Genomic DNA, 20,427 nt, shown 5'->3' on the forward strand with positions numbered 1-20,427 from the left:
ATCTGTAGTTTACACAAAAGAAAATATAAGAGCTTTGTCAATGCAATAAATTATGTCCTCTTTTTTCCAGAAAAACCAAGCCCACCACCAAAGCTTGGAGTAACTGATGTCACCAAGGAGAGTGTGTCATTGGCATGGTCTAAACCTGAACATGATGGAGGCAGCAGAATTACTGGATACCTGGTTGAGGCACTGGAGAAGGGTCAGGAGAAGTGGGTTAAATGTGGTGTCACCAAGTTTATCCACTTTACTGTGTCTGGCCTAAGGGAGAAAGCTGAATACTACTTCAGGGTCAGAGCTGAGAACCTTGCTGGATTTAGTGATGCTAAGGAAATGTTCACCCCTGTTATGATCAAAGACCAGCTAGGTAAGTTACAAAATATATACATATTCAAATTCATTATTGTGACCCAGAAGAAAATATTTTCGAGTCTTAACTTGTTTTCTATACTTGTACTTGTTTTGATACAGTCTAGTCAAAAATCAAAAGACATTGTAAAACCTGTGATCTTCATGTTTCCCTAGAATCTCCCGAAGTCAACATGAAGGACATCCCCCACAACACTGTGTATGTTAGAGCTGGCTCAACTCTGAAGTGTGAAATTCCTCTGACAGGCAGACCCCTGCCCAAAGTCACTCTTTCCAAGGATAATGTAGTACTTAAGTCAACAATGAGGTTCAATTCTGAAGTCACTCCTGACAGCATCAAAATCATCTTGCGTGAAAGCGTTGCTGGAGACTCAGGACGCTATGATATAACTGCCTCCAACTCCAGTGGGACCACCAAGTCCTTTGTCAATATTGTGGTTCTGGATCGCCCAAGTGTTCCACTTGGACCTGTAGAACTGTTTGATGTCACAGAAGACAGCGCAAGCCTCAGGTGGCTCCCACCTGCATATGATGGTGGCAGCCCCATCACTAACTATATCATCCAGAAGAGAGAAACAACTACAGCAAACTGGATTGACGTCTCATCTGCTGTGGCTCGTTGCACCATAAAGGTTATGAAACTTACCACTGGCCTGGAGTATCAGTTCAGAATCAGGGCTGAGAACAAATATGGAATCAGTGAACATATTGACTCTCCAGCAGTCACAGTCAGCCTTCCATACAGTAAGGGTTCTATTTGGCTTTCATTTACAAATGTAACATTTAATACTCAAGTTTAATAATGAACATGCACAAACCTTGTAACTTTGATTTTTATCTACCAGCTGTTCCAGATGCTCCATCAACTCCAGAAGTTACTGCTGTAACTAGGGAGAGCATCGCATTAGCCTGGAAGGAGCCCAAGTCAGATGGAGGCAGCCATGTCTTTGGCTACCATCTCCAGATGAAAGATAGGAACAGCATCATGTGGCAGCTAGTTAACAAAACTGTGATCCGTGCTACACACTATAAGGTCACCACCGTTAATGCTGGACTTATTTATGAGTTTAAGGTGGCAGCGGAGAATGCTGCTGGCCTCAGTGATTTCAGTAAGGCTTCAGATGCTGTGTTGGCTATAGATGCCTGTGGTGAGTACCAAGTGAAACATTTTTAAAGATAAACTTAATCAAATTATGGTGAAAATGTCTGTTAATTAATCTTCCCTGGTCATTTCTGCAGAGCCACCCATCAACCTAAGAATCAGTGACATCACCAAAACCTCTATCAGCCTTGCCTGGGAGAAACCCAACTATGATGGTGGATCCCCTATTACTGGTTACATTATTGAGAAGAGAGAAGGTGTTAGTCCTAAGTGGTCCAAAGCTAACCTCACCAATATCACAGACACACATTTCACTGTGGCTGGACTTACCCAGAATGAAACGTATGAATTCAGGGTCATGGCCAAGAATGCAGTTGGTTCAGTCAGCAACCCATCTATGACAGCTGGACCAGCCACCTGTGTGGACACCTATGGTAGGAATTATTTTTGATCCTGGATTTACTTATAGTTGTTTCAGTTAAATACAATATAATCTATTGGTCATTTTTACTGTATTTTTGTGTTTTTACGCCTAGTAAGTTTATGATTATCTGTACAAATTGCCACTGTGCTCTTGTTATGCATAATACCTAGCTACGTCAGAAATTCAACAAAAACATCTTTGTTTCTATCAGGTGCCCCAGAAATTGAAATTCCCCAGGAGTACCTTAATGAGGTCAAATACAGCGCAGGCTCAGATGTGGAACTTAAATTCAATATCACAGCCAAACCTACCCCCACGATTGAGTGGTTTAAAGATGGACGAGAGCTCAAACCTACTGCTCAGCTCACTTTCAAACACACATTTGAGTCCACCAGTATATTCCTGAGGGACACTACTCGTCTGAACTCGGGGACGTATGAGGTCAAAGTGAAGAACTCCCTGGGATCTTCATGTGCCATTGTCAGGCTGCTCATTCAAGGTATTCAGATGATAATGTTATTACAACATATTTGCATCGAAAGACATAATGAATACCTAATTTTTTTTGTATATATTTGTTCCTTTATCAGACAAGCCAGGACCTCCTGCTGGCGAAATTCAGTTTAAGAAAGTGATGGCCGACAACATCACCATCATGTGGTCTCCACCTGCCGATGAGGGCGGTGCCATGGTAACTCATTACATCGTAGAGAAGAGAGAGACCAGCAGAGTTATGTGGTCTATTGTGTCTGAGAAACTCGTAGACTGCATCGTGAATGTGCCCAGACTCATCCAGGGTAATGAGTACATCTTCAGAGTCCGTGGAGTCAACAAATATGGCATTGGAGACCCCCTGGAGTCTGAGCCCATTATTGCAAAGAACCCGTTCGGTAACAAAACACAGCACATTTTTACTCATTTAACACAGTTATAATAAACTAAACAGACTTATGTGAGCTGTATTTTTTCATTTTATTCAGTTCCTCCCAGTGAACCATCCAAGCCTAAGGTTACTATGATCACCAAGTCTACAATGACTGTGATCTGGGAAAGACCTGCACTGGATGGAGGCAGTGATATTGACGGTTATTACCTCGAGAAAAGAGAGAAGAAGAGTCTTCAGTGGTTCAAGGTTGGTTTATAGATTAATATTTACTAATTTCATGCTTATAAGAAGCCAAACTATTAATTACAGTGGATATCTTTATGATTATCCATAACAGTATCCTCTGTTTTTTCCAGGTGGTGAAGGGAACAATCAGAGACACCAGACAGAAAGTCAGCAACTTAACTGAAAACAATGAGTACCAATTCAGAGTTTGTGCTGTAAACAAGGCTGGAGCAGGAAACTACTCTGATGCCTCTGATCTTTACAAGGCCTATGACCCCATTGGTATGCCAGAAGATTTCATGTTGTTTCTGAATGTTAACCGTTATAACCTAAGGTGGGTTTATATGCAGCTACTAAAAATATTCACCTTATTTGGCCTCCCTAGATCTGCCTGGTGAACCCTCAAAGCTCCGTGTGGTCGACTCCACAAAGACCTCCATCACTCTTGGCTGGGAGAAGCCTGTCTATGATGGTGGCAGTGAAATCACACACTACTTACTGGAACAGATGAATGCAGGAGAGAAAGAATGGGTTATCACCAACCCACAGGTTAAGGGTTGCGAGTATGTGGTGTCCCACTTGAAACCTGCCACTTACTACTTTTTCAGAGTATCTGCTGTGAACAGCAAGGGCAAAGGAGAGGACATCAAGATGTACCAGCCCGTGCAAGCCAAAGACATATTAGGTTTGGATTTTATTTATAATTGAGAAAAAAATATTGAAAATGAAATGAAATGTGGACATCTTTTTTCCCTGGTGGTTTAGAACTTATTTTATTTATTAGTGCTATTATTTTTTTCTGTTTAACAGAGGAGGCTGATTTGGACTTAGATGTTCCTATGACAACTCAATACACAGCTAAAGCCGGCCGCGATGTTGAAGTGTTTATCCCATTGAAGGGACGACCAGCTCCCAATGTCACCTGGCGACGTAGCGATCGCAACATGGCTGGTGATAACCGCTACACCATCAACAGTACTGAGAGATCCACCACACTCCGTATTCCAAAGGTCACTCGTGATGACTGTGGAAAGTACGTGCTGGAGATAGAGAATGGTGTAGGTGAACCCAAGATAATCACCGTTTCCCTCAGGGTTCTAGATAGTCCATCATCCTGCCAGAAGCTAATAATCAAGAACGTAACAAGAGGAAAGCTGACCCTAAGCTGGGAGGCTCCTCTTGTTGATGGTGGCTCGCCTGTCACAAATTACATTGTTGAGAAGAAAGCCTCAACCATGAAGGCCTACCAGGTGATCAGTGCAGAATGCCCCAACACATCTTACAAGGTGACAGGCCTGGAAGAGGATGTTGCTTACTTCTTCCGTGTGTCAGCTGAAAATGAGTTTGGCGTGGGTGACTTCTGTGAGTCCACTGAAGCTGTCAGAGCAACAGAGACTCCTGGAGCTGTTAAAAACCTGGCAATGTTGGACTCTACAAAGACCTCTGTTACACTGCAGTGGACCCGACCTGACCATGATGGAGGCAGCCACATCACAGAGTACATAGTTGAAAAGAGAAGCCAGGATGAAGTCAACTGGAGTTTAGGTGCAACATGCAAACGTTGCACATGTGAGGTGACCGGACTCAGGGAGAATGCCATCATGGATTTCAGAGTGTTTGCCAAGAACGAGAAAGGAAGAAGTGATTTCTCTCAGATTGGTCCAATCCCTGTGATAGATTTTATTATTCCTCCAGAAGCCAGTCTCAGTGATTATCCAAATGGAGAGCTGGCTGTTCGTATTGGGCAAAACATCCACATTGAGCTACCATTTAAGGGAAAACCAAGACCTGCAATCAGCTGGCTGAAGGATAACTTTCCACTAAAGGAGAGCGAGAAGATTCGCTTTAGGACCACTGACAACAAGACTGCAGTCACAGTTAGAGGAGCCAAGAAGGAGAATGCTGGCCAGTACACTTTAGTTCTGGACAACAGAGTGGTCAAAAACTACTTTGACATCAATGTGATCACTCTTGGACCACCCACAGCTCCTGTTGGTCCTATTCGCTTTGATGAGATAAAGGCTCAGAGTATCATCATTTCCTGGGATGAGCCAAAGGAGGATGGTGGTGGTGAGATTACATGCTACAGTGTGGAGAAACGTGAAACCTCCCAGGCCAACTGGAAAATGGTCTGCTCAAGTGTTGTAAGGACCAGCTTCAAGATTCCTAACCTAGTCAAAGGAGCTCAATACCAATTCAGAGTCCGTGCCGAGAACAAGTATGGAGTCAGCGAACCACTCAGCTCCTCAGATGTTATTGCTCAGCACCAGTATAAACCTCCAGGTCCACCAGGAAAGCCAGTTGCCTTCAACGTCACCAGTGATGGTATGACCATTAAGTGGGATGCCCCAGGCTTTGATGGAGGTTCTCCTATCTTGGGTTATCATGTTGAGAAGAAGGACAGGAACAGCCTCTTGTGGCAGAAGGTGAATTCCACAATTATTTCCAACAAAGAGTACAGGATCATTGGTCTCATGGAAGGTCTGGAGTACTCTTTCAGAGTTTATGCTGAAAACAATGCTGGACTAAGCCCTGTCAGCGAGCAGAGCAAACATGCTCTTGCTATATCCCCAGTTGGTAAGTTTAATGTAATTGCATTTAAAAACTGTGAATGTGACAATTTAACTGGAAAAAATGTTTTTTTTTTCAAAGGATTAACAATATACATTAAATTAAACCCAAATATTACACATTAACGGGTTTGTTCTCACTTTCCACAGACCCACCTGGCACTCCTGTCTGCATTGATACAACCAGGGATTCAGTCACCCTGCAATGGGAAGTTCCAAAGAGAGACGGTGGAAGCAAAATTGTGGCTTACAATGTAGAACGGCGGCAAGGCAGAGGAAAATGGCTACGATGCAACTTTATTGATATAAGTGATACCCAGTTCACTGTGACTGGTCTGTCCCCTGGAGACAGATTTGAGTTCAGAGTGATTGCAAGAAATGCTGTCGGTACAGTCAGCCCACCATCTAACTCTTCTGGATATATCATGACCAAGGATGAGAGCAGTATGTGTTTTTCTTAAATTAATCATGTAATTTACCAATTTATCCCATATAAACTGATGTTAATTTTGGTTTTTAATGTTTTTTGTCATCAGTTACTCCTGAAATCGAGTGGTCTCCTGACCAGGTGGTCACTCTGAAGGCTGGAGAAAATGTTAAGCTCAATTGCACCATCACTGGGCGCCCAGTTCCTCAGGTTTTGTGGTACAAAGACGGCAAAGAAATTGACAAGCGAACAATGATTGACATTGAAATTACCACAGGCATTGGCACCAGCAGCCTGTTTATCCGTGATGCAGACAGGAACCACCGTGGAATTTATACTGTGGAAGCCAAAAATAGCTCTGGCAGTAGGAAAGCAGATGTTAATGTCAGAGTGCAAGGTTGGTAAACCAATACATTTATGTTTCACTATCAGGTCTCTTAAAGTGGCCAATGAGTTAATTAAAAATGAATTAGATACTTTTTCACACTAAGACCTCTGAACCCCTGTGTCTACACAGATACTCCTGGACCTGTTGAGGGTCCCATCCGCTTTACCGGCATCACTGCTGAAAAGTGCACTGTATGGTGGAACCCACCAGAAAATGATGGCTGTGCTGCAATCACCCACTATGTAGTGGAAAAACGGGAAACATCCAGAATTTCCTGGGCATTGGTTACATCCAAATGTGAAGCTTGCTCATATAATGTCACCAACCTCATCAAGGGAAATGAGTACCAGTTCAGAATCTCTGCTGTCAACAAATTTGGGGTCGGCAAACCACTGGATTCTGATGCCGTTATTGCACGCATGCAATACAGTAAGTAAACCTTTAATGATTATTCCTACGTCAGGAAGTAAAACCCCAAATTTCCCACCTGATCCAAACAAGTGTTTTTTTCAACTTACAGTTTTGCTGTGCTTTCCCCTTAGCTGTGCCAGATGCTCCTGGTACGCCAGATGCAACTCACATAACTGGAGATAGTATCACTATGTGCTGGACCAGGCCCAGATCAGATGGAGGTAATGAGATCAAGCATTACATTCTGGAAAGAAGAGAGAAGAAGAGCCTTCGCTGGGTAAGGGTGTCTTCCAAGAGGCCCATAACAGAGCTAAGGCACCGTGTCACCCGCCTGACCGAGGGCAATGAGTACGAGTTCCGCGTCATGGCTGAAAATGGAGCTGGAATCGGACCAGCCAGCAGCACCTCCAGGCTCTTCAAATGCAGAGAGCCAACCAGTGCTCCTAGTGCTCCAAGTGTAATCAAGGTAGGACTGTTTGAGAACCGTATCCACATCCAAACCTTCTACTTGTAATGGTATACATGTTCAGTTTTAATGCTGATCTTTAACAGGAATTACAAAGCTATTCTGTGAAGGATCATAAAGCAGTTTGAATGAATTAATTTTAAACTGATGTGTAAAACAAAGGTTACCTGAGCAAAAATTAGCAAAGGGATAAATAAACTTTCTTTCTTTAACAGGTGATTGACTCCACTAAGTCCACTGTCACTCTGGAATGGACAAAACCAGTATTTGATGGTGGCTTGGAAATTATTGGCTATAACATTGACATGTGTAAGGCCAGTCTGGAGGAGTGGCACAGAGTCAATAGTCAGATTTGTATCCACAATAGATACACTGCAAAGGGCCTGATAGCTGGAGAACTTTACAAGTTCAGAGTCAGTGCAGTGAATGGATCAGGAGAGGGTGAAGCCTCAGTTATGCCACACCCTGTTCAGGCTCTGGATAGACTTACATCTCCAGAATTTGACATCGACGCAAACTTCAAACAAACTCACACTGTGAAGAATGGAGGAATAGTCACTCTCAGCGTTGCTTTCAGAGGAAAGCCCGCTCCCCTGGCCACCTGGTCTAGAGTAGATGGTGAACTTCCTGTCATGGCGGATGTCAACACCACAGACAGCTCCTCCACTTTGACTATAGAAGGTTGCACAAGGTATGAGGCAGGGAAATACACCCTCTCCCTGGAAAATAACAGTGGACGAAAGTCTATCACATTCACAATCAAAGTCTTAGATACTCCAGGACCTCCAGGAGCAATCTCCTTCAAAGATGTTACACGTGGTGCTTTGACAATGATGTGGGATGCTCCATCCAATGATGGTGGATCCCGCATCCATCACTACATAGTAGATAAACGTGAGGCAAGCCGCCTTGCTTGGCAGGAGGTCAGCAGCAAGAGCTCACGCCAAATGATAAGGATAACTGGTCTAGACATTGGTGTACCATACTTGTTCAGAGTGACTGCTGTTAACCAGTATGGTCAAGGTGAACCGAAGGAAATGACTGAACCTGTCGTTGCCACAGAAGAGCCAGCACCACCCAAAAGATTAGATGTTGTCGATACCACTAGTTCCACAGCCTCCCTAGTGTGGCTTAAACCTGACCATGATGGAGGCAGCCGCATCCGAGGGTACATTGTTGAATTCAGAGCCAAGGGTAGTGACCGTTGGATTGTTTATGGAGAGACTAAATTGCCGAAGATGCTGGTAGAAGGTCTGATTGAAAACTCTGAGTATGACTTTAGGGTCAAGGCCAAAAATGATGCTGGAGTCAGTGAGCCTCAAGGTACTTTCAGCTCTGTGGTCATTAAGGAGCCTCTCATTGAGCCAACTGCTGATCTCAGCAGTATCACTAACCAGCTCATTACTGTTAAGCTTTCCAATACTATCACAATTGATATCCCAATAAGCGGCAGACCTGCGCCCAAGGTCACATGGAAACTGGAGGAAATGAAGCTGAAGGAGACTGACAGAGTCTTGATCAGGACCACAAAGGAGAGAACCACACTGATAGTGAGAGACAGCAAGAGAAGTGACAGCGGCAAGTATTACCTGATCCTGGAGAATGCTGCCGGTGTGATGACTTTCACAGTGACTGTGGTCGTCGTCGGCAGACCTAGCCCACCAACTGGCCCAGTCAAGATTTCTGGAATCTCATCAGAGTCTTGCACACTGTCATGGTCAGAGCCAGCTGATGATGGCGGCACCGAAATAACCAACTACATTGTTGAGAAACGCGAGTCTGGCCATGCTTCATGGCAGGTAGTAAACTCCAGTGTGCAGAGAACGACAATCAAAGTGACTCATCTCACCAAATACATGGAATACACATTCAGAGTGTGTGCCGAGAACAAGTTTGGAGTCAGCAAGTCCATTGAGTCTGCAGCTGTTGTGATCGAGCATCCATTCAGTAGGTTCTGCTTCAGTAAGACAATATCACACATCCTGGCACTTTTTGGCTCTTAATAATCTCCACCTGTTTACATTTGCAGTTCCTCCAAGTCCTCCAACTCGCCCTGATGTGGTATTTGTGTCAGCAAATGCCATTGGCATTAAGTGGGATGTGCCATATTCTGATGGTGGCAGCCAGGTGACAGGATACTGGATTGAGAAGAAAGAGAGGAACACAATCTTGTGGGTGAGGGAGAACAAACTGCCCTGCCTTGAGTGCCATTACAAGGTGTCCAACCTGATCGAGGGTCTGGAGTATCAGTTCAGAGTGTACGCCATGAACCTTGCTGGGCTGAGCAAGGCCAGTGAAGCCTCCAGACCAGTGGTGGCGCTCAACCCTGTTGGTAAGGAACCACTGCGAGTTCCAATATGTAATTGAATAAAATCCTGCTGCAGTATTTGATAAAGTCTTAACTTGCTTGTTGTAGATCCGCCTGGTAAACCTGAGATTACCGACATTAGCCGCTCCTCTGTTTCGCTGTGTTGGACTATACCGATCAACGATGGTGGCAATAAAATCGTTGGCTACATTGTGGAGAAGAAGGTCTACAGCACAGATGAGTGGGACGACAACCGCTGGCTCAAGTGCAACTACACCACGATCACAGAGAACTACTTCACAGTCACAAACCTGGGAGAGGGAGAAACCTTTGAGTATCGTGTTATCGCCAAGAATGCAGCCGGGGTCCACAGCATGCCTTCTGAGACCACTGGTCCAATCACATGCAAGGATGAGTACTGTACGTTCACATGTTTCTCCTTATTTTTCTTTATATTTAAATTTCTAGATGTTTTTTTTCTAAAGTTCTGTTTACCATAACATTTACTGTATTTTAGCAGCTTTAAAACAATTTGTCACAGCAGTGAAGTTCTTGCGATATTTCTCATCAAACTGAAGCTGCTCTTGAGAATCACTATTTATAATGGTTGAAAATTAAATGCAAGTTATTATTATGAGTCTCAGGTGGAGCTGAGTGTTTTACATATTTCTCTATTTTTGAGACTCATTTTGAAGTATAAAACGAAGCAATTCTTTGGTTGATGCCCAATAATGTTAGCTGAATGAGTCAGCTAATAAAAGTGTTGTTAGGTTGCTCAACATTATTTGATTACATAAACATTAAAGAAGCCTTCACCTCTTTTAAATCGTCTGAATGGCAGCATGTTGAGGACTTTGAAGAAAAAAGACACTGATCAGAGAAGATGAGATTTGTAAGAACTGTGAGAATACAGCAACTTGCTAACAGCTGCTAACAATGCTAGTTAGTCATCAAAACAAACTGCTTTTCTGCAATTTCCACTGTCTTAGAGGACAATGCCACAGCAATACTGCTTGATAAAACATGAATAACAGTTTATAATTTGTAAAACTCTTGCTTTATGTGTGAAAGCAAGACAATCGTGAAATGATTTTCCTGGAAGTTTTTCTAAATTGTTGTATTTTTAGGTGTATTTATTGTTACAACCCAATTTTTTAACGCAGAACAATTTAACTGAAATCCATTTTGCAGTCAAATTTTTATCACAGCTTAAAATTTTATGTTTTACTTACTGCAGCTCCTCCTAGAGCAGAACTTGACAGCAAATTGACGCGTGAGGTCATCACTATTATGGCTGGCTCCGACCTTGTCCTGGACGGTGCTGTGGGAGGCAAACCAGAACCCACAGTGTACTGGTCCAAGGGTGACAAGATTTTGGAGTTGGGAGAGAAATACTCTTTGACATACACGTCAACAAGAGCCATGGCCGTCATCAAAAACTGCGACAGATACGATACGGGTAGATACATCCTCACCGTCAAGAACCCCAATGGCATTAAGACCGCTTCGGTCAACGTGAAGGTTCTGGGTGAGTAGCCATGTTTCAACATTTAGGCTTGGGTCAGAACATGAACATGTCACAAAAATGTCCAACTCTTGATTTGTTTTCCTCACAGACACTCCTGGACAACCTGCTGACAAGATCTTGATCAGCAGAGTCACTGAGGAGAAGTGTACGGTTTCCTGGAAGATCCCTCTGGAGGACGGCGGAGACATCGTCACCCACTACATTGTAGAGCGACGTGAAACCAGCCGGCTCAACTGGGTCATCATGGAGGCAGAGTGCAAGTCGCTGTCATGTGTCAGCTCCAGGTTGATCAAGAACAACGAATACGTCTTCAGAGTCAGAGGAGTCAACAAGTTTGGACCCGGAGTTCCTCTGGAGTCCGAGCCGATCATCGCCAGAAACGCCTACAGTACGAAACCGCTTCTCTTTGTCAAATATTTCACATTCAGACTATTTCTCAACCTAGGTTTCAGAGGTTATAATAGCTTTGAGTTTTTCATTATAGTTTAATTTTATTTTGTTGTGACTTTTGGTCAAATTTTGTTTAATTAATGCGTTTGCTATCTTATTTATTACTTTTATTATTATTATGCAATATTATTTATTTATAGCCATAGTAGTAGTTTTAGTTTTTTCATACTTTGGTTAATTTTTAGGTGCAGAATTTAAATTGTTTGGGTAATGAATACTCAACAGAAGATACTATTTTCAAAATATGTATTGAATTATTGTTGAACAACCGCCTGACTGGCGTTTTTTCCCAACTTTTGTGTCACAATTTCGTGAACTAATGTAAGAACTGCCAGAAGAAGCATGAAGTGCCGTAATTTCCTCATAGCTGGGGAAAAAATCTTTCACATCAGTCCAAAAGGCTAATAAATGGATTTATAAACATGGAAATGAAGGATATTATATCTATAATTTCAGTATGTTTTGTTTTTATATATGCGTAAATAGTTCCAGTTAGTTATAGTTTTCTCCTGAATGAAAACAGTTTCAGTTTCAGTTAACTTTAATAACTTTGGTTAGGTTGGTTGGTGTTGTTTGTGGTATGTTTTACTCCTGGGAAACAGAATTATTCTCTTACCTGACACCTGTTTCCCAGCTGTCCCATCCCCGCCGGGAGCCCCAGAGGCCACAGCGGTGGGTAAGGAGCACATCATCATCGAGTGGCTGAAGCCTGAGAGCGACGGAGGCAGTGAGATCAAGAACTACATAGTGGAAAAACGAGAGAAAAGCAGCACAAGGTTAAAACATATTCTGTCTACAAATATCAGCTTTAACTGTCTCAGACAAAAACATTGAACAATTGATCTGCTCTGTTGAATCAGATGGACTCGGGTGAACAGAACTTACACAATTTATGACATCCGTCTGAAAATCACTGGCCTGATAGAGGGAGGCGAGTACCAGTTCAGAGTCACAGCTGTCAACAATGCTGGAGAGAGCCAGCCAAGCGATGCCTCAGAATACATTGTCTGTAAAGATCCCACATGTGAGTCTTTTTACTTCTTTACTACAGAGTTTCCAGATATTAAAACATGAAAGTACGTTAATAATCTATTTATATTCATCCCCTTCAGACACCCCGGCTGCTCCATCAACACCTCGCATAGTGGACACAACCAAGCACAGCATTAGCTTGACCTGGACCAGGCCCATGTACGACGGCGGCTCCGATGTCACAGGCTACGTCATAGAGATCTTAGAGGAAGACTCGGAGCAGTGGTACCGCGCCACTGCTAAGCCCATAAAGACCAATGAGTACGTGGCCGGTGGCCTGGCAGCCAATAAGAAGTACAGGTTCAGGGTGGCGGCCATCAACGGCAACGGCACCGGGGAGTTCAGTGAACCGAGTGGGGAGATCGAACCACTGGAGAAAGTTGGTGAGTTCATTAGTAATAGTCTCATACCATACTGTCACGATATTGTGACATTTTTAACAAAGTTTTTAAAAAGTTTCATAATGCAGGTTTAAAGTGATCTTAGCAATTCTTCAGCTCTTTTCAGATTCTTAAATTGTTTTTCTTTGGACATCCCTGCAATATGAACTCATTATTTGTCCGATTGTTATTCTCACTTAAAAAGTAGATAAGAAGCTGGACTAAAACAGTACATTAAGCTGCTGGAAAAATATTTAAAAATAGTTTATTTAAAAATATATGTTGGGTCAGTGATTTGAAACTGAAATTTCAAGGAAATTATGGAACTTAGTTCTTTTCTGAGTAGAGATATTAGTTCATCTCGAGTCAAGATATTTTTTCTAAGAAAAATGTCTTCAGAAAGATTAAAAAATGGTTTTCTTTTAAATAACACCTTCATAACAAGGAAAAATAATTAAAGAAATTACAAATTATTTATTACTTTTGAAGATGTCAAAATTTTTGAATAAGAATCTTTTTTTTCTCATTTCAAATGCAAAAGTTGCATTTAAAATGTGAAACTATTTGGATGTCAAGTAAATGCCTGTTTTTGTATAGTAACATGAGGTGAAACAGCAGCAAAGACATTCAGGCATGAAGGTTAACAAAAAGTATTAAAATATGTAAAAACAATAATAATAATAATACATTGTAAAATAAGGGCAAAATTACAACATAAAATATTGAGCAGTCATCAAAAATATATGCAAGTAAGTAGGATTTTTTTCATAATCTCCTATTGTTTCCATCTTCAGAAATGCCTGACCTGGAACTGGCCGAAGACTTGAAGAAGACGGTTTGTCTGCGTGCTGGCGGTACCCTGCGCCTGTTCGTGTCCATCACCGGCCGACCGGCACCAGTTGTTGCCTGGAGAAAGACCGGTGTGGAGCTGCAGAGCCGAGGCTTCATTGAGACCACCGACAGTCACACCTCTCTCCTGGTGGAGAAAGTTAATCGCTATGATTCTGGAAAATATGTTGTGGAAGCCGAGAATCCATCTGGAAAGAAGACGTGCATTATCCTGGTCAAGGTCTACGGTAAGTTCTGTCCAGTTGGTTTTTACTGAAGTAATTCTTCCAGACATAAATCTTCATTTTCTTGATGTGTCTCTTTTCTTCAGACACCCCTGGTCCTCCTGGTTCAGTCAGGGTGAAAGACTACACCAAGGAGTCGGTTGTGATCACCTGGGACGTCCCAAGCCTGGACGGTGGCGCTCATGTCAGCAACTACATCGTAGAGAAGAGAGAAGCCAACATGAAGTCATACAAAACTGTGACCACTGAGTGCAGGAAGACTCTGTACAGGATCACAGGATTGGAGGAAGGCGTGCACTACTTCTTCAGAGTCCTACCTGAGAACATCTATGGTGTCGGCGAGCCTTGTGAGACAGCTGAGCCTGTGCTGGTGTGTGAAGTACCATCAGTGCCCACAGACCTCAGCATTGTGGATGTCACCAAGTCCACTGTGACCCTCCATTGGGAAAGACCACTGCATGATGGCGGCAGCAGGCTGACAGGTTACATCATAGAAGCTTGCAAGGTGGGGTCAGACAGGTGGAGCGCCGTGGCGACAGTTAAGGCCTCTCAGTCCCAGCACACAATCCAGTCGCTTACAGAGAACGACCAGTACCTGTTCAGGATCCGTGCCACCAACAGCAGGGGAGTCAGCGAGCCCATGGACATTGTGACACCAGTCATAATCCAGGAGGTCAAGGGTGAGTCGTCACAGCGTCAACAACCTGGAACAAATCTGTTGACCTCAGAGGCCACTAGGGGCTTCAGAAAGTGTTAGAAAAATATGAGAAAAAGATTAAAAAAAACTAAATAACATTTTAATCATAAATTTTCATTTTATTACTAATCTAACTTTTTTTCACTCATTGCTATAAAATAACCTGGGTTTGTGACAAGCAAAAGACCAAAGTAACTGTCCAGCAACCAGAGGACACTTCTGCAAAAACCTAAACTCTGGAGATTAAATACAGATTGATGGAATTAATAAAAAAAAAACGTACATATTTTCTTAAAACATATGTTACATATTTTCTTATTAAAAGAGAGGATTATGGTGGAAATGTTTTATCTGGTAATATATTCAGCATCACATTAATAAAGTCATAATATATTAGCTGATAAAGAGCTCCACCACCAAACTCATTCCCAACTAAAATCAGTAGGTATGAAGTAAACTATATGCTGAATTAATGTAAAAATGTAATAGCAAATGAAAGTGAAAAGACAAATAAATAAATTCAATGTTCCTTTATATATTATGTGGGATTGACCAGGCCAGAAACTAATGCTGTTTGGAAAGCCTTGACCTACAACACTTAACACACATTATATTTCCTTTCAGAAAGCCAGAATTTAACCAATTAAATATTTTATTTTTCAGTGATGCCAAAGATTGACTTGACCAGCATCCCTCAGAAGATCGTTCATGTGCACCGGGGCAAACCTATTGACCTGAACATCCCGATTAAAGCCAAACCAGTGCCGGTTTGCTCCTGGTACTTCGGTGGTGCCAAGCTGAAGGACAGCTTGGACCGCATCAAGATCGACAGCAATGGGAAATACACACACCTTGTCATCCGTGACACCACCATCGATGACACTGGAGATTACACTTTGGAGGTGAAGAATGCTATCGGCATGGCAACGGAGGTTATCAAGGTCATCATCCTGGGTAAGAACACTTCATACAAATAAATATCTGATTTATGTCAGCATTGAAGTAACATTTCTGAACATAAATTGTCTGTATTTTGTCATTTCTGCGCAGACAAACCTGGTATCCCAGTCGGTCCCATAAAAATCGAGGAGGTTGATGGCGTCTCGGTAACAGTTAGCTGGGAGCCTCCAGAGAAAGACGGTGGTGCCAATGTCAGCGGCTACGTGGTGGAGCAGCGTGAAGCCCACCACCCAGGCTGGTCCACCATCTCTGAATCTGTGACCAGACCTTGTTTCAAGTTCACCAGGCTTAACGAAGGAACTGAGTATGTGTTCCGTGTTGCTGCCATGAATCGCTTTGGTTTTGGTGGCTTCCTGCAGTCTGAAGTGGTGGAGTGCAAGAGCGCCAAGAGTGAGTTCTCAGAGTCATCTTCATATTCCCTGTTATGATCTTACCAGTTTGATAATTTTAGACATGCAGATCTACAATCATGCTTGGCCAGATGAATTTCTTTGATTATTTGGTCAGAAAGATACTTTTTGTCCCACAGTTCAGAAAAATGTCCACCTTTTCTTCCCATGCAGCCATCCCTGGACCCCCAAGCAGGCCAGAGGTGGTTGATGTCACCCATGAAGGCATGACCGTGACCTGGCAACCACCTGTGGACAACGGGGGCTCCACCATTGCTGGCTACATAATAGAACGTAAAGAGGCCCGATCTGACAGATGGTTGAGAATCAATAAGAATCCAGTCACTATGACCAGATATCGTTCTTCCGGGCTGATTGAGGGCCTGGAATATGAGTTCAGAATCACTGCCATCAACTCCAGAGGCACTGGCAAACCCAGTGAAAGTTCTGCCGTAGCTGTTGCCATGGATCCCATTGGTAAGTGATGCAAAGCTTAGTTCATTTAGTTTTACAAGAAAGGAGGTCAGTTTATTTAGTAAATCTTTCTGTGTTGCTAAATAGAACCTCCAGGTCCTCCAGTTAAACCCAGAGTCACAGACAGCACACGGACATCGGTCTCTCTGGCCTGGCTGCCGCCTGAGGAAGAGGGTGGTTCTGTTGTTACTGGATATTTCATTGAGATGCAAAAGGTGGACCAGGTTGAATGGACTCTGTGCAATACTACACCCACCAAGATGTGCGAGTACACCCTAACACACATGCCCCAGGGTGCAGAGTACAGGTTCAGAGTCATTGCCTGCAATGCAGGTGGTGCCGGAGAGCCTGCAGAGATTTCTGGAGTGGTTAAAGTCCAAGAAATGCTTGGTAAGAGAAGAATTTTACACAGTACATGCATTTATATGTTGAATGAACAATTTAATAAGCAAAGCTGCTTTTTGTGTCTTTCCCAGATTATCCTGACTTTGAGCTTGATTGTGTATACGAGGAAGGATATGTGGTGCGGCAAGGTGGAGTCGTCCATTTGTCTGTTCCTATCAAAGGCAAACCTATACCCACAGCTAAGTGGACAAAGGATGGTCGTGACATCTCACATCGTGCCATGATTGCCACCCATGATGACATCACGGAGCTGGTCATCAAAGAGGCACACAAAGACGACACCGGTACCTATGATTTGGTGCTGGAGAACAAATGTGGTAGGAAAGCTGTGTACATCAAGGTGAGATACAACACCTCAAGGAAATGTCAGGAAGAAAAAGAGACTAACTAAAAAAAGTAATAATGTTTATGCTTTTCGCCATCAGGTGAAGGTGATTGGTCGACCTGATGCCCCAGAAGGTCCTCTAGAATTTGATGACATCCAGGCTAGATCAGTTCGCGTCAGCTGGAGACCGCCTTCAGATGATGGTGGCTCTGACATCCTGGGCTACATAGTAGAAAGGCGGGAAGTACCAAAGGCCGCCTGGTACACAGTGGATGCCCGGGTAACTGAGACCTCCCTGGTGGTCAAGGGCTTGAAGGAGAATGTAGAGTACCACTTCAGGGTGTTTGCTGAGAACCAGTTTGGTGTTAGCAGATCCCTTAAGTCAGATGGAGCTGTTCTGCCAAAGACACCTCTTTGTGAGTACTATTTCTGAAATTGTCTTCAACTTTCAAATCTAAGCTGCTCTGTTGTGATTCAAAATACATGTTTTACTGACAATACCTATAACTGCAGGTCCACCCGAACCTCCCAGTAATCCACCAGAGATCATGGACGTCACCAAGACCACGGTGTCTCTGTCTTGGGCCCGGCCCCGGGACGATGGTGGCTCTCGTGTCACAGGATACTACGTGGAAAGAAGGGAGGTTTCCACAGAGAAGTGGGTTCGTCACAACAAGACCCACATCACTACCACCATGTTCAATGTCACCGGACTTATACCCAACGCAGAGTACATGTTTAGAGTGGTGGCTCAAAATGACATTGGGCAGAGTGAACCCGGTCCTGCTTCAGAATCGGTGGTCTGCAAAGATCCATTTGGTGTGTTGTATTATTTAATACTTATATTCCCATGAATGAAGTGATGAAACCTTGCTAGAATTTTTAGCAAGGTTTCATTTGATATTTTTTCTATTATTGTTAACGTCTTCCTGTCTCTTCCTGTAGACAAGCCCACCCAACCAGGAGATATTGACATCATCTCTATTACCAAGGACAGCATCACCATTCATTGGCTCAGGCCAGAACATGATGGCGGAAAGGAGATCCTGGGTTATTGGATTGAGTTCAGGGAAGCTGGAGAAAGTGCTTGGAAGAAATGCAACAAGGAGCGCTCCAAGGATCGGCAATTCACCATGGGGGGCTTGATGGAGGCCACAGAGTATGAATTCAGAATCTTTGCTGAAAATGAGGCTGGACTCAGCCGACCTCGTCGCACACCCATGGGCATCAAGACCAAACTGAGCGGTGAGCTAGTTATACTACACCTAATGAAATGTTAATTTAACATTTAAGGTTGGAGTAAATATGAATCATATTTTTTCTGCAGTTGGTGAAGCTCCAGCTTTGAAGGAAGAGGTCCAAGATGTAACCACCAAGCTTGGCGAGTCTGGCACTCTAACTTGTGGAATCATTGGCAGACCTTTGCCTGAGATCAAGTGGTATCGCTACGGCAGAGAACTGATCCAGAGCCGCAAGTACAAGATGAGCTCAGATGGTCGTAACCACTCCCTCACAATTCTGACAGAGGAGCAAGAAGACGAAGGCGTGTACACCTGCAGGGCAATCAACGAGGCTGGAGAGATAGAGACCAGTGGCAAACTACGCTTGCAGGCAGCTCCCCAATTCCACCCTGGCTTCCCTCTGAAAGAAAAGTATTATGCTGGGGCTGGTACCAGCCTCCGGCTCCACGTCGTCTACATTGGTCGTCCAATCCCCCAGATCATGTGGTTCTACGGCAAAAAACCTCTAAATTCATCTGAGAACGTGATCATTGAAAACACAGAAAGCTATACCCACCTTGTTGTGAGGAATGCCCAACGAAAAACCAACGCTGGTCGCTACAAGGTTCAGCTCAGCAATGTGTTTGGAACTGTTGATACCTCTCTGCGTGTTGAAATCCAAGGTATTGGCTTACATCACTGAAAGTCTTTTAAAACAACTTCAAATAAAAATTCAAATGAACAAAGAATATTTGCATGCTTTGATTATTACCTGACAGTTTTTTTTACATTAACACCATGAGCCGTTCCTGATGTTGCTTTACTATTTTTTCCCCAGACAAACCTTGCATCCCTGAGGGTCCTGTTGTTGTTGAATCCCTGCTCAGGAACTCAGTTGTGATCAGCTGGAAGGTTCCTAAAGATGATGGAGGGTCTGTAATCACCAACTACATTGTAGAGAAATGCGAAGCTAAAGAGGGAGAACAGTGGCACCTGGTGTCTTCCTCTGTCTCTGGCACCACCTGCCGTGTCCCCAACCTGACTGAGGGCTCTGGATACTACTTCAGAGTCTCAGCACAGAACCAGTATGGAGTCAGTGAGCCTCTGGAGATTCCATCAGTGGTCATCATCAAGAGTCCATATGGTAACCCCCGTAAATTTAATTTTCTGCCTAGAGTTCTAGTTAGCACAAAGACAGAATAACAGCCCTGTGTTGTTTTTCTCACAGATAAACCTGGAATCCCACAGCAGCCGTTCATTATCAGTTCTACCAAAGACTCTTGTGTCGTTTGCTGGAAGCCTCCAACTAGCGATGGAGGAGCGAAAATCACCAGCTACTTCCTTGAGAAACGCGAGAAGAAGCAGAACAAATGGATGTCTGTAACAACAAAGACATTTACAGAGACCAGCTATGAAGTCACTGGCTTGATTGAAGGCTTTGAGTACGAGTTCCGTGTGAAATGCCAAAACATTGGCGGTGAGAGCGACTGGTCTGAGATCTCTCTGCCGGTCATTCCCAAGTCTGAGCAGGCTCCTCGTGCTCCTGCATTCAGAGAGGAGATCAGAGACATGACTGTCAAATACCACAGCAATGCCACCTTTGTCACCAAGGTATTTATAAACTAGAAGAACTTTTTTATGTGATAACCTATATTTGATTTTTCTTCAGAAGGTTAATTTACTCTGATTATCTTTTCCTATAACAAGGTTGTGGGCCATCCAAAGCCTGTTGTCAAATGGTATCGCAGTGGTAAGGAGATCCTGGCAGATGGAACAAAAATAAAAGTCCTTGAGTTCAAGGGTGGCTACTATCAGCTGGTCATCACTGCAGCTGATGAGAACGATGCCTCAGTGTACCAAGTCAGAGCAACTAACCCGTCAGGATCTATCTCTACAACAGCCAACCTGGAGGTGGAAG

General features: G+C 43.4%; 1 protein-coding gene across 1 annotated transcript in view; it reads left to right on the top strand.

Annotated features, from left to right (window-relative positions):
- ttn.1 (titin, tandem duplicate 1) overlaps nt 1-20,427 on the top strand; it is a 35,423-nt gene that overhangs the window by 6,540 nt on the left and 8,456 nt on the right. The window contains exons 2-37 of the mRNA XM_088003017.1: nt 71-367; nt 526-1,113; nt 1,215-1,517; nt 1,609-1,905; nt 2,107-2,394; nt 2,486-2,785; nt 2,876-3,027; nt 3,138-3,288; nt 3,392-3,691; nt 3,817-5,583; nt 5,727-6,020; nt 6,113-6,400; nt 6,521-6,820; nt 6,934-7,268; nt 7,484-9,215; nt 9,298-9,600; nt 9,685-9,996; nt 10,814-11,104; nt 11,193-11,492; nt 12,189-12,330; nt 12,415-12,578; nt 12,667-12,969; nt 13,761-14,042; nt 14,126-14,719; nt 15,400-15,690; nt 15,787-16,086; nt 16,260-16,562; nt 16,647-16,949; nt 17,036-17,304; nt 17,390-17,705; nt 17,803-18,108; nt 18,235-18,534; nt 18,617-19,192; nt 19,348-19,653; nt 19,738-20,120; nt 20,217-20,427. Of these exons, the coding sequence (XP_087859143.1) occupies nt 71-367; nt 526-1,113; nt 1,215-1,517; nt 1,609-1,905; nt 2,107-2,394; nt 2,486-2,785; nt 2,876-3,027; nt 3,138-3,288; nt 3,392-3,691; nt 3,817-5,583; nt 5,727-6,020; nt 6,113-6,400; nt 6,521-6,820; nt 6,934-7,268; nt 7,484-9,215; nt 9,298-9,600; nt 9,685-9,996; nt 10,814-11,104; nt 11,193-11,492; nt 12,189-12,330; nt 12,415-12,578; nt 12,667-12,969; nt 13,761-14,042; nt 14,126-14,719; nt 15,400-15,690; nt 15,787-16,086; nt 16,260-16,562; nt 16,647-16,949; nt 17,036-17,304; nt 17,390-17,705; nt 17,803-18,108; nt 18,235-18,534; nt 18,617-19,192; nt 19,348-19,653; nt 19,738-20,120; nt 20,217-20,427 (13,947 nt within the window). The remainder of the gene's footprint in view (nt 1-70; nt 368-525; nt 1,114-1,214; nt 1,518-1,608; nt 1,906-2,106; nt 2,395-2,485; nt 2,786-2,875; nt 3,028-3,137; nt 3,289-3,391; nt 3,692-3,816; nt 5,584-5,726; nt 6,021-6,112; nt 6,401-6,520; nt 6,821-6,933; nt 7,269-7,483; nt 9,216-9,297; nt 9,601-9,684; nt 9,997-10,813; nt 11,105-11,192; nt 11,493-12,188; nt 12,331-12,414; nt 12,579-12,666; nt 12,970-13,760; nt 14,043-14,125; nt 14,720-15,399; nt 15,691-15,786; nt 16,087-16,259; nt 16,563-16,646; nt 16,950-17,035; nt 17,305-17,389; nt 17,706-17,802; nt 18,109-18,234; nt 18,535-18,616; nt 19,193-19,347; nt 19,654-19,737; nt 20,121-20,216) is intronic.

The sequence above is a fragment of the Poecilia mexicana genome, unplaced genomic scaffold, assembly GCF_051168715.1.
Source record: "Poecilia mexicana isolate PSO_F unplaced genomic scaffold, ASM5116871v1 scaffold_2, whole genome shotgun sequence".
Classification (NCBI taxonomy): domain Eukaryota; kingdom Metazoa; phylum Chordata; class Actinopteri; order Cyprinodontiformes; family Poeciliidae; genus Poecilia; species Poecilia mexicana.